The sequence below is a fragment of the Cervus elaphus genome, chromosome 24 (genome assembly GCF_910594005.1).
Source record: "Cervus elaphus chromosome 24, mCerEla1.1, whole genome shotgun sequence".
NCBI classification, from domain to species: Eukaryota; Metazoa; Chordata; class Mammalia; order Artiodactyla; family Cervidae; genus Cervus; species Cervus elaphus.
This window is the reverse complement of record NC_057838.1, coordinates 26765330-26785677: the sequence shown is the minus strand read 5'-3', so window position 1 is coordinate 26785677 and position 20348 is coordinate 26765330. Positions and strand designations below refer to the sequence as shown.

At 38.5% G+C, this 20348-nt stretch overlaps 1 protein-coding gene across 3 annotated transcripts in view; it reads left to right on the top strand.

Moving 5' to 3' along the window:
- The window catches only part of ULK4 (unc-51 like kinase 4), a 496555-nt gene that overhangs the window by 19959 nt on the left and 456248 nt on the right, over window positions 1–20348 (top strand). For all 3 annotated transcript variants that reach the window (XM_043886762.1, XM_043886763.1, XM_043886761.1), the window contains exons 8-16: window positions 886–961; window positions 3269–3361; window positions 5597–5712; window positions 5864–5933; window positions 7276–7372; window positions 12164–12268; window positions 14028–14088; window positions 15434–15615; window positions 16498–16544. In XM_043886762.1, the coding sequence (XP_043742697.1) occupies window positions 886–961; window positions 3269–3361; window positions 5597–5712; window positions 5864–5933; window positions 7276–7372; window positions 12164–12268; window positions 14028–14088; window positions 15434–15615; window positions 16498–16544 (847 nt within the window). The remainder of the gene's footprint in view (window positions 1–885; window positions 962–3268; window positions 3362–5596; window positions 5713–5863; window positions 5934–7275; window positions 7373–12163; window positions 12269–14027; window positions 14089–15433; window positions 15616–16497; window positions 16545–20348) is intronic.

Here is a 20348-nt window from a genome sequence, read left to right as displayed (position 1 = left end):
AAAACCAAAAAATCTTGCTATTTTGAAAGGGATCTATATTTCTTAAAAAGTGTTTCTTTCTTTCTTTTTTTTTTTTATTAACTTTAGTTTTCATAGAAATCAGTCATTCCTTTTTCCTATAATGATGACTTCTGATTTTTTACTTGAGTACTCATAGCATTGAGTATTGTTTTCTTGTATAAGTTGAAGACATTTATGCAGGGTAAAGAAATCTGAGAATGAAGGTTATCAAAGGTCTGGGCAAGAAAACCACTGGCGGCCCAAGGGTAATTATTTCACAGAGATCTTGTTCAGCCTGTGGCCATAGTGCCTAATAGCACCATCTGTTTTGATGGCTTTGGCCATCATCTTCTGGGCCACTTCTTTTAATTATAGACTGATAATTTGACCAAGGTATGCATCTGTCCAATATAAAAAGATAGAACACTTGGAGATGTATGTAATTTGACAGTATCATAGTATTGTGATGTTTATTCTTTTCCTGTTAAAAAATCTTTGAAATAAAGTGGGGTTACAAGTACTGCAGTCACAGTATATTATCAAGCAAAGCTGGTTAAGTTAAGAATGCCTCAGACAATGAAGCATAATTAATAGTTGAAGACAAGGGTGTGAGCTCATGATCATTACTGGGGTTGTAAAGAGAAAGTTTAAGAAGTTAGTCAGAACTTAGTTTTTGAGGTACATGTGTTATTGTGGTCCAGGGAAAAAGTTTTAAATTTTTGTTCCCTCCTCCATTAAATGGAGGCTTTATTGTTACTCATGTATTCAGTGTTCTTTTAAAAATAATTGATATGCTTAAAATGCTATTATTATAATGTTGATGCAGGGTGTATTTTCAGTTACTTATCACTTTTCTTTCTTTTTGGGGCATTATTTTGTGTCTAGATTCTTCTTGTCCTAAAGCTTCTTCAGATTTTATTAATTTGCTTGATGGTTTGCTTCAAAAAGACCCTCAGAAAAGGTACGTATGGGTAATATTTTAATATGAATGAGCAGTGGAATATTTTTTATTTTTCCTTTAGTGTACTTCTAAAATTGTACTCTTCTTATTATAGAAAGAACTGTTCAAACTGATCTCTCTTTTTTGGGGGAAAAAAGAAATGAGAGTCTACATTGAGTGGCTGCTCTGTTTGCAGGTGTTTTTAATCAGGAGACATTTTAAAAGTCAGTTTTTCTTCTAGAGTAGCAGGTAGTTGCCTCATAGCTTGACAGATTTTCTTGTTACTCCCAAAATCCAAGGAGTACACTTTTTTGTTTGCATTGTGGGTTTCAGGCTAAAACTGCTTAGACTTCCCCACTGTGGGTGTGCTGTCAAGATACTTCATGTGATAATGACTAACAGGGCCCTATTTTAATGTGATGTCATTTATCAATATGATATTGCTGTCACACTGGGAATGTCAAGTGGCAGATCGCAGGCACGGTGTGAATTTTCTGTGTGGCAGGGATGGCAGAAAGTTAGAAATCCTTAGGATACAGAGTAGGGGAGGGCGGAAGGGAGTAGGGAGTGAAGGCGGGGGTCTCCCTGGCCTGGAAGACAGGAGAGGCTAGTTTCTGGTTCTCGCACTAGATATCTTGAGGTTTTCGACAAATGTTTGGGGTCTCTACTTCAGGGTGTAAAATGAATAGATTTAATATAGCATGTAATGTATCAGCATTAAATATGAGAGAAGCTACAGAAGAAAATGTTTATACTTGAAAAAATTGTAAGACACTGCTGTATTTGCAATAGAATGCTTTTAGGATCAGTGTTACTTTGGTGGATAATCTCCCAGACTTTTTGGATAAGATATAAATATGCTTAATTTAGGACCTTATTTAGGATACATTTTTATGTGTTTATATTCCATATGAAATACTTTTTTGCATAAATGGGACCACCCCATAACCTAGTTTCTTTACTCTATATATCTGCTTGATCATTTTATTTTTTCACTGTAATTTTAAATGGCTGCTGAATGTACATGCAATAATGTATGATAACAACATTTAGAGTGCTTTTTTTTTGAGAGTGCTTCTTGATTTAGAGTATCATATATACTGACTGCTACAGTAAGATAAATATGTTTTTGTCTCTCTTTGTTGTTGTTCACTTAAGAAGTTATCTCCTTTGAATAAGTTTCTCAAGATGGGTTTGCTGGCCAAAGGCTAATAAGAACATTAAAAATGTGGACACATTTGCTGATCCCAGGACCATGGGAAGGTGTTTACTTCTAGCAATTTTAGAAAGCTCCTTCCCTCCCATTGTTAAATACAGTGGGTGCTTTGTTGATCTTATACATTTTTCTACTTTGATAGATGAAAAAGAAATTCCGTCAATGTATGACAAGACCCACTACAATATTGTAAAGTAATTAGCCTCCAACTAATAAAAATAAATGAAAAAAAAAAAAGAAATTCCATTTTATTGGCAGTTTTAATTGTTAGTGAATTTTAGGAGCCATTTGTATAAAAGGGATATATACTTGTGGCTGCCAATTCGTTATCGCTTGTATTTTAATTTCTACCAAAGTAGTTTGAATTTCATTTCATAAATTTTGAATAATTAGATATAAATTACTATCTTTTTTGAATTTTAGGCTTAATCATTTTGAGTCTGAGTATACCTCAGGTATAATTGATCAGTAGTAATACTTAATGCTTTGAAAGTGAGTCCAGTTTTCAGATACAGCCTGAAGTTATCTTAATGTGGGTGATCTAATAATGTTTTGATTCCTAAACAGAAGTGTGAGTGTGTATAGCCATGAAGTTGATAATCTTGCCTATTTCTGAATGAACTTCTAAAAGTGAAGTTACCAAAAAAAAAAAAAAAAAGTGAAGTTACAAAATTGGCAGGGCAGGAATAGAGGTGCAGATATAGAGAACAGACTTTGGACCCAGCGAGGGAAGGAGAGAGAGGGATGAATTGAGAGAGTAGCCCTGAAACATGTCCATTACCGTATGTAAAATAGATAGCTAATGGGAAGTTGCTGTATAGCATAGGGAATTCAATGGAGTACTCTGTGACAACGTATGGGGTGGGTTATGGGATAAGGGCGTTCAGGAGGGAGGGGACATGTGTACTTATGACTGATTCACATTGTTGTATGGCAGAAGCCATCACAATATTATAAAGCAATTACACTTCAGTTAAAAATTAAGAATAAAAAAAAAGATAATAAAAAGGAATATGTGAAACAAACCTGATATGTGTAACTAGGACATGTCCTGGGAATTCTCCATGGTAAATCATGTTAAAATAGATTTTAAACATTTCTGTTTTATAAAGACTGACTTGGGCAGACCTGCTGCAGCATTCATTTTGGAAGGATGCTTTTGCTAGAAATGATCAGGACTCAAGCACTGAGGATTCCAACGTCAGGTAGTACAAGCTGATCTTTGTGTGTGGGGGCATGGTTATCAAACACTTGGCCCATTACTATGATGGCAGCCTCAATGATGTGAATTTCTGTGCTTTTCATAATAGAAAATCAAGCATTTGTTTAATTACGGGTTGCTTAAAGAGTTTAGTCATGACATTGTGTGTGCTTGACTTTGCTCATTTTCTGGTCAGTTGTTTATTCTCCAGACAGGGTTTTAGTACCTTAGTCATTAGTTGTGTTCACCTGGATTCCCACCTTGTCAGCACATGGCAGGAGCTCATTTCCCACTTTGAAATTAGGTGCAGTCCTGTGACTTGCTGTGGCTAATGAAATGTGAGCAGAAGTGATGAGGTATTTCTGGATAGAAACTCAAAGAGCCAGTGTGTGAGTTGCTACATTTCTTTCTCCTGTTGAGGTGACCAGGAAGAAAATGTCCAAATAGAGTTGCTTTCAGGCTGGGTCTTTAGTGACCACGGTGAGCATAGCTTTCTTGCCAGCCTGTGGTGGCTGTGTGCACGAGTGAGACATAAAGCTAGGAGATTCTAGGTCACTAGTATTTGTGGATCATCTTACCACAGCATAACCTAGCTCATCCTGACTAGTATACTTCATTTTTATTATTAAATCTTCTTAGCCTAGGACACTTACAGAAGTGATGGTGTTTTGAAAAGAGCATTATGAGAAGTAGATGAGTCCAGATAATCGACTCCTCCTCTCTCCACTTTATTCAGTGATAATGGTTGTTTGATTCTTAATTTTAATCTTGTCAATTTAGTGTACTGGATAGAGAAATCTGAATTCTATATAAGGTCTCTCTCAAACTTTGGTTTCTGTGATCCACTGAGCTTCAACTGTTTTCACACTTGAGGCTCTATGGAGAGTACAGAAACCTGGGCTTGGGTCCTTGTCCATCAGTGTCAGCAAGTCCTAGGACACCTCACACCTTAGTATGCCATCTTCCTTTTGATCTGTATGCCTTTTATTTCTTACTGGCCTTACAAGGGCTTTTTTTTTTTAGCATGGTAATGAATGAGGTAATGAAAGAGTGGGACACGACTGAGCAACTGAACTGAGTGAATGTGGGGTGATGAGAATGAACGCCATTGCCTGGTTTCTGATTTTAGAATGCATTCAGCCTTTCTGCATTAAGTACGATGGGCTTCCCTGGCGGCTCTAGTGGTAAAGAACCTGCCTGCCAGTGCAGAAGATGCAAGAGCCACGGGTTCAATCCCTGGATCAGGAAGATCCCTTGGAGAAGGAAAATAGCAACCCACTCCAGTATTCTTGGCTGGAGAATCCCCATGGACAGAGGAGCCTGGTGGGCTACAGACCTCAGGGTTGCAAGAGTTGGGTACAACAGAGCATGCATACACACCCACACACACACCCACACACACATGAGCTGGAGGGTTTTGTAACTTCCCCTTTGCAGTTGGAAACATCAAATGCCTTTTTGTATCAGTAGATACGATCATGTGGTTTCTCTCCTTTAGATTCTCTTTATGGACTCTTATATAAATTGGTTTTCAAATATTGAGGCAACCTTGCCTTCCCATTGTGAACCACCCTTACTCATGGTGTATATTTTTATGTCTTGATGGATGTGTTTGGGACCAAGTGACAGGAGGATGATGAGAGAGGAAAAATAAGAGAACAGAGAGATTTGTCTCACCTTCTTGGGATCATAGCTCTCTGGTTAGAGAAGAGGATGTTCCTCCCGCAGGATTTTAGGTGTGGGCCAGAAGTGTCTGCTGCAAGATTACCTGGAGGCTGGGGCAGGACAAAAGGGAATAAGAAAAACCAAAAACCAAACAAAAAACTCGGGTATTTCCCCTGCTCTGACCCCTAGGGGTTCCCTTTCCTGTTCCTTGGAACAGAGGTAGAGGACTTCTTGTGGGGCTCCTTTGAGCCCAGGGCTCGCAACACTGGAAGGGCGGAAATAAAAGGGAAGCTCACTACTGCTCACTGATACTTCGAGTGCTGGTTTACTTCTCCTGTTGGCCCGCTGCTATTTATTTTTCAGGGATAAATTTTATAGGCTCCTTAGCACAGTGCCTTGCACACAGTAAGTGCTCATTTTAGTTACTCAATGAAAAATACTACCTTTCTAATTCCATAGTTTGGCCAAATGTCCTGTGCAACTTAAATATCTTTGCCAGCCTCTTGTTTGACACAGAAAACTATAGAAAGCTCAGTAGTAAGCTTGACTGAGTTGAGTTTCTCTTGTTAAACAGCAGAAACATGGAATATTCTGGGTCCCAAGATGCCACGGAGCTTCTGAAGAGCCCTCAAGGTGGACAGGCAAAGGGGGAGAAGAGTGGGCAGCGACTCAGTCACTCCTTCAGGCTAGGTGAGCTTTCATTTGACCATGTTCCTGCTGCTCCGAACACTGTTTCTGGCAGTCCCTAATTTGTTTATCTTTCTCTTCAAATCTCTGTCTACATCATGCCCTGCTCATATTTTTGTTCACTTATGGATATTGTTTTACCTTCCTGCCACAGAAAATCCTTCTGAGTTGCGGCCTAAGAGTGCCCTTGGGGGTCAATTGAATGAGTCCATGTTTCTTCTAAGGTACGTAAAATAACAGACTGGTAAGGAGTCTATGGGAGATGAAAGCTAAGTCTTCTTAAAGTGTCTTGTCCTGGTGGCAAACCATGTTGCACAGAAATAAAGGACAGCGGTAAATGCCACGTTCCCATTTTGCTCTCCTTGCAAGTTACTGTTCAGTGCTGGCCAGTGGAATGTAGACTTCCCTTTGTATTTTTAAAAATTTTAACCAAACCATTTTAACTTTTCTATGTATAAGGGTTAAAACTTCTTTATTTTGTACTTCTACTGCAAGTAAAATTGAATTTAAAATTTCAGAAGTCGGGCTCCTTTATTTGACAGAGATTTATAGGAAAGAACAGGTTGTGTTTTTCTTTAAATATAGTTTTATCTGGGAGGCTTAAACAATATTTGCAATCATCGAAATAATAAAATCAGAATGGTATTTAAAGTGATTAGGCCAGTGTATTTAAAATTTTAATAATGTGTAAATATTAAGTGTTATAGTTCATTTATAGGTTCAGCCTCATAGTTTAATTTCATGACATAGGAGTTATAATAATAAACTAAAATTTCCTGATTTGTTTTACCCATATTTAAATATAAAGTATGTTAAGTTTGTCTATACATCTTAGGCATTTAAATTCAGTTAAAAAAATTTGTACAATCTCTGGTAAATTTTGTGATCTAAGTAAGTGCTTGTTTAATGAATGAATACAAAGGCAGGTAAGTGGAGGAGAGGTGATATTTGGAAATTTGAAGGAATTCATCACAAAAAGACCATAATGATTTAAATGGAAGAATTTCATAAAATGCCAAAAACTCAAACTCAGAGACCCGGATGTAATGGAGTGGCCCCCAGAGTATGGCATCCATTGATAAGTATGGGAGGAATCATTAAAAACAGATGAGGATTATAACTTGTTACTTAAGTAGGTACCAAAGTAATTTGCCAGTTCAAACATTTTATGAAATAAAGTTATAAACATTTTCCATGCTTTGTAGAATATCTGAGCTACTTTATTAATGTAAGCCCTGCCTAGATCAGCAGATATTAAAAAAATAATATTTTTAAGCTTCTGGTTAAAACAAAATACTGTATATAGCATGCCATGCCGTGCCCAGCTGATCAGTCATATCTGCCTCTTTGTGTCCCCATGAACTGTAGCCCGCCAGGCTCCTCTGTCCTTGGTATTTCCCAGGCAAGAATACTAGAGCAGCTTGCCATTTCCTACTCCAGGGGATCTTCCCTACCCAGGGATCAAACCAGGGTCTCTTGTGTCTCTTGCATTGGCAGGCGGATTCTTCACCACTAGTGCCGCCTGGGAAGCCCCTTGAATAACGTTAACTGGTGTGCGTTTTTCAGTTCTCGTCCTACTCCAAGAACCAGCACTGCAATGGCGTTAAGTCCTGGTGATGCTGTGACTCAGAATTCACCACAGAAGACGTCTCCCTTGACCAAAGTAAGCAAAGATAGAATTTTTAATTTTTTTTCTTATGCAAGATAACAGAGACTCACAAGAATAATTGCAAGTTAATCTGTGAACTATGTTTGTAATTGTAAGATTTACAATTAAGTTATCTTCCTTGATTATCACTGGTTTTTCTAGTAAATACTCTTAAGAGAGAGGTGCTTCAAAGGTGTTTTCTTGATAGCAGCTTTATTGAGATGTAATTAACACACCATGCAATTCACCCATTTAAAGTATATAATTCAGAGGCTTTTAGCATACCCAGAGTTATGCAGTCATCACCACAGTTAATCTAATCATCCCACGAGAAGCCCTGTGTACCCACTAGCAGTCACTCATGTTTTCTTCATTTCTCTAACATTTTGCTCTAGGCAACCACTAATCTGCTTTCTACCTTTATAAATATGCCTGTCCTGGATATTTCCTTTAAATGGATCGTACAATATGGGATCCTTTGTGACTGTCTTTTTTTACTTTAATGTTTTTTATTATCAAGGGTGAAACAGATCACCAGCCCAGGTTGGATGCATGAGACAAGTGTTCGGGGCTGGTGCCCTGGGAAGACCCAGAGAGAGAGGGAGGTGGGAGGGGGGATCGGGATGGGGAATACATGTATATCCATGGCTGATTCATGTCAATGTATGGCAAAAACCACTACAATATTGTAAAGTAATTAGCCTCCAACTAATAAAAATAAATGGAAAAAAAATATATATATACACCACACACACAAAAAAGTCATCCAAGTTGTAGCCTGTATCAATACTGTATTCCTTGTTATTGCCCGATAATATTCTGTTGTATACCACATTTTATGTTTCCATTCATCAGCCTGTGGACACTTGGGTGGTTTTCTTCTTTTGGCTCTCCTGAGTGATGCGGCTGTGAACGGTTGTGTACGTTTTTGTGTGGGTATCTATTCTGTGCTACATCATATGGTAACTCTTTTTAACCTTTCAAAGAACTGCAGAATCGTTTTCCAAAGCAGCTGCACCATTTTACATTCTCAGCATTCACCCTCTCAGTGTATGAGGGTTCCGGTTTTCACATACTTACCAAAACTTGTTACTGTTTGCCAGTCAGTAGATTTTAAAATTGTGGTAAAATATACATTACATAAAATTTACCATTTTAACCATTTTTTAGGGTGAGTTCAGTGGCGTGTAGTGTTGATACAGTCACATTGTTACGTAACCGGCAGTACTATGCATTCCCCACATTCTCCCAGACCCTGACAACCACTATTCTACTTTCTGCCTCTGTGAATTTGCCTAGTAATCTAACGTAAGTGGAATCACAATATTTGTCCTTTAGCATCTGGTCTATTTTACTTAGCATAATGTCTTCATGGTCCATCTATCTTATAGCATGTATCAAAATTTCATTCCTTTTTCAGGCTGAAAAATATTCCATTGTGTGTTTGTACCAATTTATTCATTCATCTTTTGATAAACACTTGGGTTGCTTCAACCTTTTGGCTATTGTGAACAGTGCTGCAATTGTCTCTTTTATTATTGCCACTCTAGTGGGTATCAAATTATATCTCACTGTAGTTTTGATTTTGTTTCTTTGTTGGCTAATAATACTGAGTATCTGTTTGAGTGCTTATTGGGAATTTATATCTTCTTTGGAATAATGTCTATGTCATCTTTTTGTCCATTATTGAGTTGTAGGAATTCTTTATATATTTTAGATATATGATTATAAACTTTTTCTCCAATTCTGTGAATTGTTCTTTCACTTTCTTGATGGTGTCCTTTGAACCACAGATGTTTTTAATTTTGATGTAGACCAAATTATCTTTTTTGTGTTTGTTGTTGCCTGTACTCTTGGTGTCATAACTGAGAAACAGTTGCCAACTCTCAGGTCATGAAGGTTTATTTCTATGTTTAGCTCTTACATGTTGGTCTGCAATCCTTTTTTTTTTTTTGCAATCCATTTTGAGTTAGTTTTTGTATATGGCATGAGGCAAGGAGGTCCATCCAACTTCTTTGGTTTACATGTGGATATCCAGTTGCCTCAGCACCATTTGTTTAGAAGGCTCTTCCTTCCCCATTTAAACGTCTTGGAATTCTTGTTGAATATTGTGCTTGGTCACTCAGTCATATCCAACTCTTTCCAACCCCATGGGCTGCAGCCCATCATGCTCCTCTGTCCATGGAATTCTCCAGGCAAGAATACTGGAGTGGGTAGCCATTCCCTTCTCCAGGGGAACTTCTTGACCCAGGAATAGAACCAGGAAAGCCCAAGAATACTGGAGTGGGTAGCCTAGCCCTTCTCCAGGGGACCTTCCTGACCCAGGAATTGAACCGGAGTCTCCTGCATTGCAGGAGGATTCTTTAGCAGCTGACCTATCAGGGAAGCCCTGTTGAGTATTAATTAACTTAAAGGCTTGTTTCTGGACTCTCAGTTCTACTCCACTGACTGACTCTTGCCTCATGCTGGTAGCACAGTGTCTTGGGCACTGTGGCTTTTTAGTAAGTTTTGAAATTAGGAAGTATGATTCTTGACTTCGTTCTTTCTCAAGGTTTTTTTTTTTTTTTTTTTTTTTTGTCTATTCTGGGTCTCTTAAATTTCCATCGGAATTTTAGGATCAGTTCACCAGGTTTTGAAAAGAAGCCATCTGGAATTGTGAGAACAATTAGGTTGCATATCTAGGTCAATTTGAGGAGTATTGCCATGTTAGCAGTATAAAGTTTGCTTCCACGGACATGGGATCTCTTTCTACTTAGACCTTCTTTAGTCTAAGACCTTCTTTAGTTTCTTTTCTATTTAGACCTTCTTTAGTTTCTTTCAATCATAGGTTGTTTTGAATGCAGAAATATTTTGAATTAAATATTTTTCCATGTTATCTTTTATTGTACTTTTTGCTTGGCAGATATAATTGCTTTTAATTCTTACCATAATTTTTATGTAATGTGAAATGCATTTGAACCATGTGAAACTTAATTTTGCATTGAAATGAAATGGTAAAAGGTTATAATAAAAATCTCCCTGTGCTAATACATGTTTTGTTAGATGTGAGATATGGAATCAGTATAAAAGTAAAAAGATGCCTTCTAAAATGTGATAAATGTTGAATTTGTTTTGCCAAAGAAGTTTATTGTAGAGGAGTGTATGTAATCATCTTATTGAGAATATTCAAGCACTAATTATAGAATTACTATGAGGGAGCTTAGATTTTATAATTCTTTAAATGATACCTGATGCTTTTTATTCAATTACAAAAATTTTAGAAAACTTGGAAACTGTAGAAGAGGACAAAGAGAAGAAAAAAGTGCTTGTAATTTAATGACTACCTAGAGTAACCACTGATTACATTTTGATATAATTACTTTTGGTTCCATACATGTATGTTTATTTTTAAACAAAGGAACATAATTTTATAAAAGTTTTTTTCCTTTAATAAGTAAGACCTCACTGTACTTTTTGGTTAAGTTATTCCTGAGCATTTAACGGTTTTTTGTTTGTTTTTTGCTACAGTCAATGATACATGGTATTTTTATAACCTTTTTTTTGTACATACATTCACTGTATATATATGAAATTAATTTTTACATATATAGTTTTCTAATTGGTCTACTTTACTAATTCTTAGATTATTTTAAAAGTTTTTCAGTTGATTTCACCTTGGCTTTTGAGTTTTTCAGTTTTGAAAGTCTGTGTTCTTAAATTTTTACACTTTTTACAAAAGTTCCTCCTAATTCTTCATGTCTCTAATATCCTGTCTTCTAAGTTGCAAAGTGGTGGTTGTGGTTTCCAGGAACTTTATTAGCTGATTATTCTGTCCTCTACCTTAGTTTTGAATAGTTTCTTTTTCTACTTATTTTTCACTTTACTGATTTGATTTTCTGGTTATCAGTTTGTTGGTCAGAGTTTCAATGGATATTCTTAATGCATAAATCCAATTTTTTTTTCTGATGTGAAATACTTAAGGTGCAGCACTAGGAATAAAAATTGAATTTAAGAAAAGCACAAAGAAGCATCTTGAATAACTGAAGGGGAACCTTTAGTTATTTGTTTTCATTATGTATCAATTCCACTTTGGGATTTATAAAGATATAGGCATTTAATACTTCAGCCTGGAATTTTTTTACACTGTAATTTAAGCTTTTTTTTTTTTTAATTTAAGCTTTATATTGACTATTTGGTAAAGCGGAAATAAACAGATTAATTTTTGGTGGATGAAAGATAAAAAACATGCTGATAATTGTAAGATCAGTTTGCCTCTTCATAGTTGAGCACATCAGACTATAGAATATCTGTTTCGTAGTTCTAACCAACCTTTGTGGTGAACACAATCAAGTCAGCTACTTCCTCTGAGCTTTGTTTTTTTCACCCATAAAACAGGAATAATAATACAGTAGATACAGGGTTTTTGTGAAGATCGGATGAGACTGTCTGTGGAAGTGTTTTGAAGAGCAGTGGTGGTCCATTGATAAAAGTGACCTTTTTCAGTGGCGTCTACTTAGCCTGTTACTGACTCCGCCACTTAAAGCTCTTCACTAGTCACAGAAACATGAGGCTTCCAGGTGGCACTGGTGGGAAGGAGTCTGCTTGCCGGTGCAGGAGAAGCAAGGGAGGAGGGTTCAGTCCTTGGGTTGGGAAGATTGCTTGGAGCGGGGGAGGGCACAGCAGCCCACTCCAGTGTTCTTGTCTGGGAAACCCCGTGGACAGAGGAACCTGGCAGGGCACAGTGCATAGGGTTGCAAAGAGTCGGACACGACTGAAGCGGCTGAGCACACAGTCACAGAAACGGTCTAATTCTTGTTACTGTTCCAGACTGCAAGTGGCCACGTGAGTCAGCAGGATCTGGAGTCCCGGATGAGAGAGCTTATCTACACCGACTCAGACCTCGTCATCACCCCAATCATTGACAATCCGAAGGTGTGGAAAGACCGCAAAGACGCCCTACCACCCTGGGGCTGGAGTCTGGGTGACGTTTTCATTCCCCAGTCTTATCTTCTCCCCTGATTCTTGTGGTTGTCTGCTTTTCTTTCTTTCTTGCCACCTGCCAATACTTACCTAGGTGAACGACTGCAGACATTCTCCCTGCTGGGGTGTGGTGAAGGCACGTGTCAGTGAGCAGCGCTCCCCAGATTGGGGTGGGGGGCTGATCACAGAGAGACATATCTCTCGTAGGGGGGCAGGATGGCAGGGCAGGTGGTGGCGAGAGGCGGGGAGCTTGCATGCAGCTTCTCTTGGCATTAATATTGTGCAGGAACATAGCATGGTTAGTAGAGCTAGGGGACTAGCATTGGTACAGTGCTAGTAACTGCTGAACTTGCTCGAATTCTATCACCTGTACCACCGGTGTCCCTATTCTGTGCCGGGATCCCACGTTGCAGTTGGTTCTTTGCCTCCAGTCGGTCCTTGTACTCCATGGTCTTGTGGTAATTTCTTACTCTTCCCTTATCTCTTATGATCTTGGGCTTCTCTGGTGGCTCAGACGGTAAAGCGTCTGCCTGCAATGTGGGAGATCTGGGTTCGATCCCTGGGTCAGGAAGATCCGCTGGAGAAGGAAATGGCAACCCACTCCAGTACTCTTTTCCTGGAAAATTCCATGGATGGAGGAGCCTGGTGGGCTGCAGTCCATGGGGCCTCCAAGAGTCGGATACGACCTAGCGACTTACGATCTTGATACTTTGAAGAGTACAGTACTGGGTAGGTATTTTATAGAATGTCCCGCAGTTTGGGTTTGCCTAAGCATTTCTCATGATTAGAAATGACGTTAGCCATTTTTTGGTGAGAATACTACCAGCGAAAGTTTTAAAAATGCTCCCTAGGGAGTTGTTGGAAAAGTCAGACATAGAAACGAGGGTTGAATTTTTAAATTAAAAGTGTCACAATTAAGTCCCCCAGCTAACCCAAACTCATGGATCCAACTGCTACATGTAGTCTTCATTTTGCTTGAGAAAACTACATGGTCTTCTGTTCAAGACCTCAGCCCACCTTGCTGCTCTTCTGTAAATCCTGACCGCATCAAACCTAAAGTCCTTATTGATTCTCTAGTTTCTTAGAAACATTTCTCTGAAGTCTGTAATTGTGTTCTGCCATTTTTGCATTCTAATATTTCATGTTTTTTTCTGTTGCTTAACAGATGTTTGTCGTATCTTTCCAACCAGAATGTCAGCTCTCTGCAGTTGGATCATGTCTTTTATGTGTTTCTCTCCCCCTTTGCCCTTAGCACAGTGCTTTGCCTTGACAGGTAGCCAATATATATTTATTGAATAACTAAATTTCTAACCTAGAAGTAAATTAGCTTAAGAGTAAGCCAAGATAGGGTGACTTACTCTTTTCCATGAAGTTTTATTTTATTGCAGACATCAACTGAAATGGTTTTATCTTATGCCTTATCACTCGTGTTTGTGTACTAATCTGAAAGGGCTCTGTTGAATGCTTGTTCTTTTTGGTGTTGCATTTTACGTTATTCTTCTCTGTCCTCATTGATTTGTAATGGCGTCACCGACTCGATGGACATGAGTTTGAGTGAGCTCTGGGAGTTGGTGATGGACAGGGAAGCCTGGCGTGCTGCAGTCCATGGGGTCGCAAAAGGTTGGACACGACTGAGTGACTGAACGGAACTTAATAGGAGATACATCAGGAGACAGATACCCATCTCAAAAGTGTTTTTCTTTAACCACAGATAATGAAACAACCACCAATTAAATATGATCCAAAAATATTGCATCTACCAGCACATTCAGGTAGGATCCTTAAGGGCTTATCAAACACATAGATTCATGGCAGACAAATACAAATATAAAATGTAATTGTAAATGGAATATTTTATTTATGAATAGCTAAATTTTTATTTTCCTGCCAGCTGGCTGTTTTCTTGAGGCGTTGTTGTATAAACCCCCTAGAATCCTCTGGTGCCAGCCTTTGCCTCACTCAGCTGGGTCCAGGCTGCCACATACTCTCCTGAGCAGGAAAGTTTCTGTGAAGCTGGGTGGGTTTTCCTGTTGTGCATGTGGGCCCTTCTCTTGCCCTGGACCTTAAAAGCCAGTTGAATTTCCAACATTAATCGTGCTGTTGTGGGTATAGAGAGTTGGAAACCATAAGGAAGAATTGAGATTTCTCCCTGAGGGAGTGGGGCAGTTGAGATTGGAGTCAGATGGCTCATTTTTGTGGGGATGATGTAGGCCTGGAGAGACTTGAAGGGTGATTGTTACTTTTCTTTTTTCCTAATGGAAAGTCTTATTTAGGGTGAGTGTAAGAATATTTTTAAGACCTTGAATTTTGACGTATTTTGTTTGATAAATTATATTTTAAACTAGACCTGGAAAGATTCTTCGTCATAGCTGGAGTAGAATCTAAAAATTGAAATCAAAGTAAATGTAAAATGAAATATGTTCACGTTTTAAGTATTCCAAGTAGAAGCACAATTTATGAAAACTAAGAGGTGTTTATCTTGAAATATTCCTTCCCTTTTCCACTTTAGTTTGAATTACTTTAAGAAATTATTGTTAAAGCTTATTTTGTTTAAATATAGAGATTAGGTGAAATTACGTTAATTATAGCTAGCATTTCATTTTCCAGTTTTTGCCTTTTGTTTGTAGGCATTTGGAGGTGGCACTCCCAGGTGGTTTCAGCTCTGTATTAACTTAGTTACATTTACTAGACATTTCACTGGGACTTCATAACAACTATAGAAATTTTGGCTTTTTCAATATTTTAAGGCTAGGATGCTTTATTTATGCAAAGGCCATCTTGTTTTTTTCATAGTAGTTTTATTTAACTTTGCATTTTGTTATCCTCTTGGTTGCAAGAAAATTCTACTAAATTTAGGCATCTGCCTTGTTTTTTTAAGCATAGTTTTCCGTTGACATAGTTTAAAACATCTCCATGGGTAGAAAAATAGAAGACTATAGAAGAGTAACTAAAAGTAGTGACATCTTTAGAGTGTTTTTTGGTTTTGATAGTGTAAAGTTAGGATTTTCTTTGCCCTCACTTTAGCTGTTGAAATTCTGTGTTCCACTTTCTCTTGCAACATTTTTAGCAATCTTTTTACAGGTAATCCCCACTTTTACTATTTTCTTTCTTCTGCAGTGGATAAACTAGTATTTCTGGAAGACCAGGATTGGAATGATTTTCTGCAACAAGTGTGCTCGCAGATCGACTCCATGGAGAAGAGTACAGCGGCCTCGCGAGCCAAGCTGAATCTCCTCTGCTACCTGTGCGTGGTAGCCGGGCACAGAGAGGTGGCCCCCAGGCTCCTCCACTCGCCCCTGGTGGGTTCCTAAATCCTGGGAAGCAAATACTCCTTTCACGTCCTTGCAGCCTGCCTTCTGCACTTAACGTTTTTATTTCTATGGAGAGAAAAGCAAGCACTAAAATACTAATTCAGTTTAATTAAAATGAAAAAAGTCATTTATCAAGATGACAGGTTTGCCAGTATTGTCCTCTGTTTAACGCTTAGATCTAAAAGCATTTGAATCGACATTGACTTTGAAGAGCTTCTTTGGTAACACTCTGCTTGCATTTTACGTTAACTTGTAGTAATTGTAAGATTTATTTCATCAGTGAAATCATAAGAGAGAGATCTTTTCATCAGCTGCTAGAGTGAGCTGCCCATGTGGAGTAGGGGCTCTTTTTGTGGGTCTTCCTGGTGAATTCCAAGGTTTCTGATGTGACACTGAATGGGGAATTGAGTCTCTAAGCCTTTTTCCTTCTTCCTCTGATAATAATATTTCTTGGGCTGTCTTGGCTCATCAATGAAACCATCGGAATTTGGCAGAGCTTTTGAAATCATCCTCAGAAAGGAGCTAGAGTGTTCTGGAGCATTTTCCTTTCTGGGCCTTCATTGGGGAACTACCTTGAAAAAATTTAAGTTCATTTTCTTGCAGAGTAGTGTTACAGTTCCTTATTTGATACTTATGTTTGTGGGGTGAGGGGCAGTGGCATGTTTAGAGAATAGAATTGAGTTGGAGAAACTGGACGTACTTGTTTCTTAGTTTTTATCCAGTATATTCAGTGCTTTTGCATCTTTGTAAGTAATTACTTCCCTGGTGTGGAATTTGCATTTCATTTGTATATAGGTTTAATTTGTTAATTTAGTGGTCAATTGCTGTCTCATTTCGTGATTGAAATTCATTTTAATTTTTATATTCTAGTTCCAGTTGCTAATCCAGCATTTGCGAATAGCTCCAAACTGGGATATGTAAGTAACATTTATATTTTAATAAGTTATTCTTATTTTATTAAGTAGTTAAAACATTTATTAAAAGCACATTCTCTTAAATACTTATTACAAAATATTCTAAAGTAATGATAACTCTGAATCATAGTCCTTTCTGTACCATTCCAACTGTAAGTTTAAAAATGAAAGTGAAGTTGAAAGTCGTTCAGTCGTGTCTGACTCTTTGGTACCCCATGGACTATGTAGTCTATGGAATTCTCCAGGCCAGAATACTGGAGTGGGTAGCCTTTCCCTTCTCCAGGGGATCTTCCCAACCAGGGATCAAATCCAGGTCTCCTGCATTACAGGCGGATGCTTGACCAGCTGAGCCACAAGGGAAGCCCACGAATACTGGAGGCGGTGGCCTATCCCTTCTTCAGTGGATCTTCCCTGACCCAGGCATTGAACCAGGGTTTCCTGCATTGCAGGCAGATTCTTTACCAACTAAGCTATCCTTATCCTAATATTATAAATACAATTCTAAGATTATATAAACTACTCTAAAACTTTTTTCATGGTTACTGTTTAGAATTTTCTTTTTTAAATAATTTTAATTAGTTTATTTCTGGCTGTGCTGGATCTTCATTGTGGCAGGCGGGCTTCTCATTGCAGTGGCTTCCCTTGTTGCAGAGCATGGGCTGCAGGCGTGTGGGCTTCAGCAGTTGCCGCACATATGCTCAGTAGCTGAGGTTCTCAGGTTTTAGAGCACAGGCTCAGTTGCTCCGAGGTATGTGGGATCTTTCCTGATCGGGGATCAAACCTGTGTCTCCTGCATCGGCAGGCGGATTCTTTACCACTGAGCCACCAGGGAAGCCCTTGAACATTCCGAATCAAATGCTTTACACTTGTCCCTGTGTTTTAATTTAGTTACACTAAGGTGTTTTCCTTTGCCACTCTATCTTGCCTTAAGGTGGTTCACAAAATCTAATGAGATTATGGTCTGTAAACTCCTGATGGAAGGATATGTACTTGCTTATATGGAGGCAGCAAGCTTGGTGAAAAGCACATTAGATAAAAGTTCAGCAGGCTTTGTGCTCTGGTCACCAGTGAGACTCGATCAGATGATTGATTATTTCTTTCGGAGACTCTCAGCTTCTGAGGGAATCTCTGGGGGATGATGAAAGTGCTTTCGATTCAGACAGATGTGGGAGTGGATTACAGGTCCGCCCCTGGGCAGATTATTACAACAGTTGAGTGTCAGTTTCCTCATCTGTAAAATGAGGATAGTGTACCAAGTTCACAGATTTTAGGTAACAATTACAATTCAAAAAAAAAATTGAAGTGTAGTTGATTTGCAATGTTGTGTTAGTTTCAGGTATACGGCAAAGTCATTCAGTTATACATGTATAAATTCTTTACAATTAAATATTGAATGAAGTCCATGTATGAGGTATCTTGTACGGTGCCTGGTTCTTAGTGGGTGCTTAGTATATTTTGGGGGTGTGGAAGTTGTAGTTGGTGCTGTCAAGCTCAGTTTACTGTTGAGAAGCACATGGAAACACGAAGGTGAAGGCGTTTTGTAAAATGGGCCAGTGGTAGGAGAGGAATTCTTCCATGCTGGTGAAATACGGGGGAAGCAACGGTGTCCACAGAATGCTTTCTTGAATAATTACTCTCACACATCTCCTAATATTACTCTCCCAAGGTTAATTCTGGCATTACAAAATAGGATTTTTAGGTCATTTTTGAGCCTACTGAACTTTGACAAAGATTGTGGTATGCTCAACAACATCATCTAACCCTTCAGCTGAGACTCAAATTACACCTTTGAATGGGGTGCCCCCTGCTGACTTTTAAAAACAGACATTCTTAATCCTTTCCAGGTACTACTGTTTTTTTCTGTTTTTTAGATTGACGTTTACTTGTGAAATGGGCTTTCTTGATAGCTCAGTTGGCCAAGAATCTGCCTGTAATGCCAGAGACCACAGTTGGATCTCTGGGTTGGGAAGATCTGCTTGAAAAGGGATAGGCTACCCACTCCAGTATTCTTGGGCTTCCCTTGTGGCTCAGCTGGTAAAGCATCCGCCTACAATGTGGGAGACCTGAGTTCGATCCCTGGGTTGGAAAGATCTCCTGGAGAAGGGAAAGGCTACCCACTCCAGTATTCTGGCCTGGAGAATCCCATGGACTGTAGAGTCCATGGGGTTACAAAGAGCCAGACACAACTGAGCGACTTTCACTTACTTGTAAAACAGTTTTAATTTGAGGAAAATGATAGCTAGATGAGCCCTCTGCTCAGAGTCTTATTTTTCTCTCGTTGTCCATTCAAATACTACTACTTCCAGTGAGGCTTTTTCTGATCCAGCTCTTATCACCTTGACAGCATATGATAAGGGTCTTTAACTCAGCTAGGGGATAATCACTGTTGAAATAGGTATGCTTGCTCCTTGGTGGTGTTCTGCGTATAGGAAAACAAAATGAAAAATAATGTGGTGTAATTTTGTTAAGTTTCTCTTCCCTTTATATAACATGTTTTTCATGTCATGAATTTTTTTGCCCAGGATTTTTTTTGTGGTATGCCTCTTCTTATAGGCTATGAATATTTGATCATTTTATTTACCCTGCCCCTAGTTTTGGATAGTATCATAATGTAAATAATACACTGATGAACATTTTTGTGCTTAAATCTTTGTGCCTATCTATTTTTTCTTTTTCCTCTCAGGGCAGATTTGTAGAATTAGAATGAACAGGTAGAGAACAATAGATAATTTTTGTGACTTCTGATAAATTGCCGAAAAGCTGTGTACAAACATATCAGCCTGCATTCCTAGTCACTTTGTATAAAAATGCCCTTTTGTTAGAACTCCTAACAGTGAACATTTGTAAAATCTGACTGTTTGATGTTCAGCTGCCAAGTCACGTTCTGCTCCTTATGACCAGATGAACTGCAGCATGCCAGGCTTCCTTGTCTTTCACTATCTCCCTGAGTTTGTTCAAACTCTTGTCTGTTGAGTCGATAATGCCATCCAGTCATCTCATCCTCTGTTGCCCCCTTCTCCTCCTGCTCTCAGTCTTTCCCAGCATAACCTTTGTCAATCAACTTTAAGGAGGTATACTTCACAGATAGTACATAATATTGTGATTTAAGAAATTTTATTAATTATAAATTGTACATAACAAAATTTATCATTTAGCCATTTTAAGTTATAACTCAATGGCCTTATGTATATTGTGCAGCCGTGATCACCGTCAATTTCCAGAACTTTTTCAGTTCCAAACAGAATCTCTTATCCAGTAACCATTAAATCCTGATCTCTCCTCTTCCCAGCCCCTGATAATCTCTATCTTTTGTTTCTATGAATTTCCATCTTCTTGGTGCTTAATAGAAGTGAGATCATACATTTGTGCTTTGGTGTCTGCATTACTTCACTTACCTTAAGGCTTTGAAAGTTCATCTGTCTTGCAGCATGGATCAGAATGTCTTCCTTTTTAAGGGCTGAATAATATTCCACATATGTGTATGCCATAGTTTATCTTTTCATCTGTTGATGGACACTGGGGTTGCTTCTAACTTTGACAATTGCAGAGAGTGTGGCTGTGAGCACTGGTGTGCAAATACTTGTCTGAGTCCCTGCTTTCAGTTCTTTTGGGTAATATACCTGGGAGTGGAATTGCTGGATTATTTGATGTTTTGTTCAGTGTCTTGAGAATACCGTCATACCATTTTACATGATGTCTGCACTATTTACATTCCCACCACCAGTGCATGAGGGTTCTAGTTTGTCCACATCCTCTTCAACCCTTAGTTTTTTCCATTTTTCTTTTCTTTTCAGTAGTAGCTCTTCT